General features: G+C 43.9%; 1 protein-coding gene across 1 annotated transcript in view; it reads left to right on the top strand.

Annotated features, from left to right (window-relative positions):
- The window catches only part of LOC102849760 (granzyme H-like), a 7,312-nt gene extending 454 nt beyond the window's left edge, over positions 1-6,858 (top strand). Inside the window, exons 2-5 of the mRNA XM_006903154.1 lie at positions 4,555-4,702; positions 5,140-5,275; positions 5,470-5,713; positions 6,677-6,858. Coding sequence (XP_006903216.1) covers positions 4,555-4,702; positions 5,140-5,275; positions 5,470-5,713; positions 6,677-6,858 — 710 coding nt within the window. The remainder of the gene's footprint in view (positions 1-4,554; positions 4,703-5,139; positions 5,276-5,469; positions 5,714-6,676) is intronic.
- Positions 6,859-7,635: the final 777 nt, after the last annotated feature.

The raw sequence follows: 7,635 nt of genomic DNA, 5'->3' as shown, positions 1-7,635 counted from the left end.
GTCCAATTGCCACAGTGCTTGTCAAATCCAGTTCTGATTAATCTCCTTTGTCAGTGTGTCCTTTGCCATTCCCTATCACTCCTCCCTGAGAGACTTCACCCTGATTCATAACAAAAAGGGGATGGCATATTCTCTTAGCTACTTCTTGCTGAAAAGGGACGCTGTGGGTTTCAGGGTGAAGATCTTCTCTCTACTCTAAAGGGCCCCTTTGGCAACAGGAAACACGTAGACTGTTGTGGAGATTGATTTTGGAATTTAGATGCACTGTTATCAATTGTGCTTAGCCGTACATGTTCATATCCTTGAAGATGTATCATATTGCTGTTTTAAGTATAGTTGAGTTTGATGTGCAGTGCACAATAAAAAGAAACACAGCCAGGTCCTATGCTATCCTTACAACAACTGCTGTCATACTTAAGCTTATTATTAGAATCAAAGGCAAAGTGTTTGCTGTGGAGTTGAAACCAACTCCTACCTGATCCTCCAGGAAGTTTTCAATGCTGTAATTTGCATGGGAAGAGATCACCCCATCTTTCTCCCAAGGAGACTCCTATGGATTTGAATGGCCAGCGATGTGGAGCCTCAGGGTTAGCAGCACGAATCCTTTCACTCTTTGTATGCAGAGATGTGCATAGTTGGGCTGTTGATCTTATTGCAGTGCTGTTGTTAGGTGCCTCCAATATCATTCATAGCAACTCTATGAATAATAGTTCTGAACCGTGGACTATCCTGTGCCATCAACATAATCTGTGATACACTTGAGCCCGTTGTCATAGTCACACAAATCCACCTCGTTGAAGGTCTTTCTCTCCTTTTCTGACCCTCTACCTTTCTAAGTATGAGGCCCCTCTACTTGAAATGGGCTTTCCTTGCAATATGCTCAAAGTATGTGAAATGAAGCTTTGTTCCTTTGCTTCTAAGGATCACTATATCCACAATTTATCCAACACATCTTTTCAATCTTTTGGCAGTCCAAAAGTTCAGTGCTCTTCTCCAACATCACAGCTCAAAGACATTAATTGTTCTTCTGTCATCCTTATAGTTTGTCCAGTTTTCAGATGCATAGCAAGTGATCCAAAAGACCATGCCTTGAATCAGGCCCATCTATTCTTCAATCTGATGTCATCGCTCTGTAGAAATTTAAAGGGACCCCTAACAACTGGATTGTCCAATATAATATATCATCTGATCTCCAGTTTGCTGGTACCAAGGGGTGTTTATTGTGGTCCAAGTAAGATGAATTAAGTGACAGCTTTAATCTATCTCCATCTATCAATGTTGATTATTGGTGTGGTGGTTAGGAATTTAGCCTTATGGTGTTGAAATACACTCCATATTTCAGGCTGTACTCTTTGATCTCCTGCACCAAGTGGTTCAGGTCCTCCTCCTTTTCAGCAAGCATGATTGTGTCATCTACATAACAGAGGTTGTTGATGCGTCTTCCTGCAATTCTGATCCCTCATTATTCTGCATAGAGTCCAGCTTTTTGAATGATTTGCTCAGCATACATAATGATTAGATTTGGAGAAAAGATAAAATCCTGACACATACATTTCTTATAATAAACCATTCAGTGTTCCCTTGCTCCATTTGAACAACAGCTTCTTGGTCTAGGTTTCATATGAGCAAAATTATAAGTGTTCTGGAACTCTCATTCTCCAATATTAGCCATAATTAGTTAGATCACATAGTCAAATGATTTTGTATAATCACTAAAACACAAATAAAGAGGGCTTTATGAGGAGGAATGTGGCATCAAGATTGGATGAAGATTCATTAAAGACCTATGATATGCAGATGACACAACCTTGCTAGTTAAAACTGGAAAAGACCTGAAGCACTTGCTGCAAAAGGTGAAGGACTGTAGTCTTCAATATGGATTGATGCTCAACATCAAGAAGATAAAGATTCTCACCACTAGGCCAATTTGCAGCATCATATTAGATGGAGAAGAGATTGAGGTTGTTAGCGGTTACAGCTTGTTTAGATCCACAATCAACCCTCTTAACACCAGCAGTCAGGAAATAAAAAGACAAACTGTGTCGGGAAATCTGCACTCATGGAGTGGTCCATGTGCTGAAGAGCAGTGATATCAGTCTAGATACAAAGTTACACCTACTCCAGGCCATGGGCTTCTCAATTACGTGTTATGCTTCTGAGATCTGGACAATGACTATAGATGACAGAGGAAGAATAGATGCCTTCAAATTGTTGTCCTGGAGAAGAGTCTTGAACATACCACAGAATGCCAAGAAAACAATATGTCTGTCTCAGAGAGGGTGAAACCAAGTATCTCCTTGGAGGCTAGGATGCTAAAGCTCCAACTAACTTACTTTGGGCACATTTCCAGGAAAGTTGGGTCCTTGGAGGAGGACATCATGCTCAGAAGGGTGGATGGACAGCACTTGGGAGGGAGACATCAGATGAAATGGATTGATACAGTAACCGGGGGTATGGAGTGTTGTGTGTCAGAATTAGTGAGACTGGCTCAGGACAAGGAAGCATTCAGAGCTACTGTACATAGGGTCACTATACATCACAGGTGATTCAATGGCACATAACAACAATAACATACTATGACAGGTTGGAAGCAGGAGTGGCATCCACTTCCTAAGCAACATACCTCCAGAAAGTCTATGAACTTTGATAAATGTTGATAGCTGTAGAGGGTCTTCAGGCCTTTTGTTCATGGGGTAACTATGAGACATGCTCGACCCAAAGGCAATAATCAACAGCAATAACAACAACAACAACAACATTTGTGCTATCAGAGTAGTAGTGTCAAAATCATTTCAGTGTCTTTGACGTTCTCCAGCTTCAGTGCTCAATCCTGACCAGGAGAAAAATTCAAGCTGCAATTTTATCTCAAAGAATTTATATTGTCTAAACTCTTTTACAGTCTACTTCTAGTTAGCTTCTCTGCCTCCACTGCCTCCCCAGGCTTTGGTTACTCCACAGTTTTGTCATCAAACACTCCTGACAGTCCTTTGGCTTTGACTCCACCAATTTAATTCATACCAAGGCTCATCCAAGGCTTATTGGGAGAAGTTTGATGATACAATCATAAAAAGATTAATGAAGTTACAAGCTGTAACAGGCTCTGAAGAGCCTAAAACTTTTCTAAAATTCTAACTCTATAATCATAAGTGTTTATTATTAGAAAATATCACAAACTTAGCAGAGGCTCAGACAAGGCAAAACCAAACAAAAAATAGTCCAAGAAATCTTATGCAGGATGCTTTAAGATGACTCTGCCATCTTAAAGATAGCATACGCAAGCGTCTATCCATGTGCCTAAAGGGGGCTGTCCAGAACAAGCACTGTCAGCTTTTAAAAGGGACTGTTTGAGATTTGATGGTAAGAATGGACACTGTGCCAGAAACCCATCTTTCAGGAGAACCATGTACTATCTGTCCCAGCATCTCCAGGGAAATGCTGAGTGTTTCATCAATCATCAAGTAGGATGTCACAGTCACCTCATCATCCATGTTTTTCTTTAAGAGGAGATCATTTGAGGTCATGTAGCAAAGCCACATTCACGCTGATACATCATTTTTTAGTTTCAGTGGGAAGTCAGTAAGAGTTGTGGTGATATACTTGTGCAAGAAGACTTTGTCCAGACAGGAGTTCACTGCAGGGGAAGATGAGGGGCAGATGTGACAAGGACTTCTATTTCCACATTTGCTCCTCAGGGGAGCTCCTGCAGCTGTCTACAACACAGGCGCCAGGGGTCTCATCAGAGGAACCATTAGTGAGCAGGATGAGGTGGTGAAAAGAAGGTCAACATGTAGCTTATGAAGGCAGAGGTTGGAGCAAGTGGGAAAGATCAGAGAGGTACCTCACTGGATGTTTTAGGCAGATAGTAGAGATTGACAGCAGGATCAATTAATTTCACATGAACTTAGGGCTAAAGAGAATCCCACAACTGCTTATCTTCAATGCTCTTCTTGAGAAGCCAAAGGCTCAAGCTCAAGGGCCCTCCTTGCAGCATTTCCCCTCAGCACCAGCCCTACCCTGACTCAAGAATTATAACAATGCCTTTCAGTTGTGCATGGTGAACCTGAACAAAGAGATGGCTCCTTTAAGGTGAGATTTAACACTAGCCTGGCCTGGCTCTGGGGACAAGGATGTTTCACAAATCTCTGGGTTCTGAAGACTCTTGCTAGGAATAGCGGGATGACTTCATTTGCTTTCCTGGAACAACAGAGCTGGAATAGCCAAGCTGGGGAGTCACTCAGGCCTGTAGGAGCTGAACTTGGCTGAATCCGAAAAGCAGGGATTTTTTTCCTTGATTCCTTGGGTTCTGGTAATTTGTGGACAAGGTCTGTCCCCACCATCCATGTGTCTAATATGAGAAGTCCAGAACAAGCACTATCAGCTTTTAGGGGGGCCCATTGAGACTTGAAGGGAAGGGCATGTTATCAAGCCTATAAGGATTGCTTTCGGAAGAGTCCAGGACAACTTATCCCAACAAATACAGGGCAAAGCTGATGCTGTCTTCAATCATCAGGTAGGATGCCCGCTCCTCCCATCTTTCATTTTTTTTCCCCCCAGAGGAGATCATTGGAGGTCATGAAGCACAACCTCATTCACGTCCATACATGGCGCTTGTTGTGTTACTTCATGATGGAAAGTTGGGAAGGTGTGGTGGTTTCCTTGTGGAAGAAGATATTGTTCTGACAGCAGCTCACTGCTGGGGAAGGTGAGGGGTGGACCCTACAAGGACTCTCCACATTCCTGCCACACGGGGGCGCTACTTCATCTGGGTGTAACTCAGTCCCAAAAGTTCTCATCATCAGAACCATTTGAGAGTGGGGTGAGGTGGTGGAAAGTGAGCCAACACGTAACCCATCAGGTCAGAGAATGGGGCAAGTAGAAGGGGTTAAGGAAGAACAGCACTGGCTATTTCGGGCAGACAGTGGAGGTTGAGAGCAGGGATGGTCAAGCCATTTCATACGACCTGAGGGCAAAAGAGAATTGCACAACCACCTACAATGCTGCTGGGAAACCAAAGGCTCAGCAAGCTCAAGATGAAGGGCCCCTCCCTCCAGCATTTCCCTCAGCAGCCGCCCTCCCCTCCCCACTGTCACCTGCTTTAGGGCTCCAGTTCTGAGAACCTCTTCTTTTCTCTGTGCACAGCCCCATGAATGTCATCTTGGGGGTCCATGATACTGAGTTTCAAGAAAAGACATGGCAGAAAATTCGTGTGAAAAAAGCCGTCCCCCACCCTAAGTATAATAATACGACTGATATTAATGACATCATGATACTACAGGTGAGGCACAATCCCTGCTGCTCCTGCTCCCTTGGGTTCAAGAACTTTCTTCTTCCACCAAGACCCCTGCCTTTCTCATCCTGGCTGCTTCACTAATCCCAGGCCCTGGAGGAAGAAATGATAAAGTGTGACCCATCAGGTTATGCAGGGTAGCAGGCTCTCAATGACCAAGTCTTTGTTGTTTCCTTCGTCAGCTGAACACAAAGGCCCAAATGACTGCTGCTGTGGGCCTAATCCCTCTGCCTGAAGAAAGTGACTATGTGAGGCCTGGGCAGGTGTGCAGTGTGGCTGGCTGGGGCAATATCTCTGACAGTGAACGAACAAGAAAGCTGCATGAGGTGGATCTTGTCATTCAGGAGCACTTCCAGTGTGAGCGCCGCGTGCCGGATTATGACAGGACCACTGAGCTGTGCATGGGAGATCCTCAGAAAAAGATTTGTTTCTCTGAGGTGAGACTTAGCATTAGCCTGGCCTTGCTCTGGAGATCAGGATATTTCAGAAAGTCCTGGGATGTACAGATCCTTGCTAGCAATAGGGGGAATGCCTTCACCCACTTTTCTGAGATAGTAAATGTACCAAATTACCTAGTCATTCAGCCCTCTGTGAGCTTCCCAGGGGTAAGATGGAAATGTGTTCCTCCAGAAAAAGGAATTTGTGACTCCTTATTCCATTCCAAAGGGATAGGTGGCCCAGGGGTAAGACACATCACTGTAATCCCAAAGGTGAGTCTCAGGGAAAAGAAGGGTAAACTCCTCCTGTGCAATTAATCATCTCTAAAACCTCACTGGAGGATCAGTTATGGGTCAGTTCACACTTGACAGCCAAACAACAACAATAACATGCCACCTCAAACATCCCTAAGGCACATTTAAATTTGTGATTTGAATCTTCTCAAAGGTGTTCCATAAACTTTATAGGAAAGAAAATCCAATGAACAGTTTGAATCTACAACCTTTAGGATTACTATGAACTGAGATGTCCAGAGCTGGTTTGAAATTTTTTTTTTTTTTAAATTTAATGTGGGGGAAGTAGAGAAGATTGCCCCACCCACCTAGGGCACACATGCAAGGAAAAGCTCTCCTTCCACATTGAACAATCAAGACTATATAAATACTCAAGAGCTGTCATCACCCTGGTCAATGTACTTACTGTCTTCCATCAACCATCTGCCTTTCCTTAAACAGTAGCCATTCCACAACTTCTTAGAAGGCAAGAGTCCTGAAGTTAGGGAAGGAGATAGATCACAACCTAGGCATGAAACAACAATGATGTCAAGCATCAAATTTTGGCACCCTGGAGGTCCCCAGAAAGGCAATAACCCCCCCCCCCTTTTTCACCTCTTTGGGGAAGCTTCCTCCCAGAATAAAGACGGAGGCAGGACCAGCAGAACAATTAACTCAGCCTCTCCTCTCTGTTCCCAGGGAGACTCTGGAGGTCCCTTGGTATGCAGAAATGTGGCCCACGGTGTTTATAGCTATGGAAGTAGAACTCAAATTTCCCCATGTATCTCCACCAATATCTCCAGTTTTTTACCCTGGATAAAGAAAACAATAAAAGGTCTCCAAATGGAAGAATCGCCCTGAGCCCCTCTGTGCTGGATCATCTTCTCTTAACAGCAAGAACCTTAATAAATGTGTCTTAACTGCAAGGAAATGATTGTGTTTTCATTATTCATTTACCTTTTCAGCAGACAGCAAATCTAGATGAGGGAGCTCTGGAGACCTAGTGGGTAAGGGGTTACACTGCCAAACCAAATGTAGGCAGTTCGAATCCACCAAATACCCCAAGAAAGAAAGAAGAAAAATCACCTATGGTGCAATTTATACCCTCCGAAAATCCAGAGCAGAATCAGGTATGAGCGAGTTCTGGCTTGAGGGAATGAGACTCTGTTCTTTTTTCTTTTTTGCTTTGTTGGGATTTTAATCCTCATTAAGGCAGACCTAGAACATAATCAAGTTCTGAATAATGCTCTTTTCCCTACTCTACATCCACAACAAATATGCTCTTTCTTATCTGTCGTATCTCTCAGGCTTGCCCTTCTGCAGGGCTAAGGCAGAACACCCTCAGTGGGAGACCCAAGCCTCCCAGGTTCTATGTGCAGATGAACTGTTCAGCTCTGCTTCCTGTGCTATGTGGCAGAGAGCAAGGGGGGCCCACTGGATTGAGAAAGACAAGCTGGTCCATCCTAAGGCTCTGAAAAGAATAAGAATTGAACATTTCTGCCTTATAATCAAGAAAACTGGCAGCTTTGAAGGGTGAGGACCTTGAGAACTTCCTCTTTCCCCTCTGGGATTCATGTCCTTCCTTAGCTCCACGCCCTGCTCTGAACTCATGGCCTGGTTCAGCATCTAATCTCCTGG

Source organism: Elephantulus edwardii, unplaced genomic scaffold (assembly GCF_000299155.1).
Source record: "Elephantulus edwardii isolate Elephantulus edwardi_28Jun2011 unplaced genomic scaffold, EleEdw1.0 scaffold00525, whole genome shotgun sequence".
NCBI lineage: Eukaryota > Metazoa > Chordata > Mammalia > Macroscelidea > Macroscelididae > Elephantulus > Elephantulus edwardii.
Note: the sequence above shows the minus strand (reverse complement) of the source record. Positions and strands in the feature narration are given on the sequence as shown.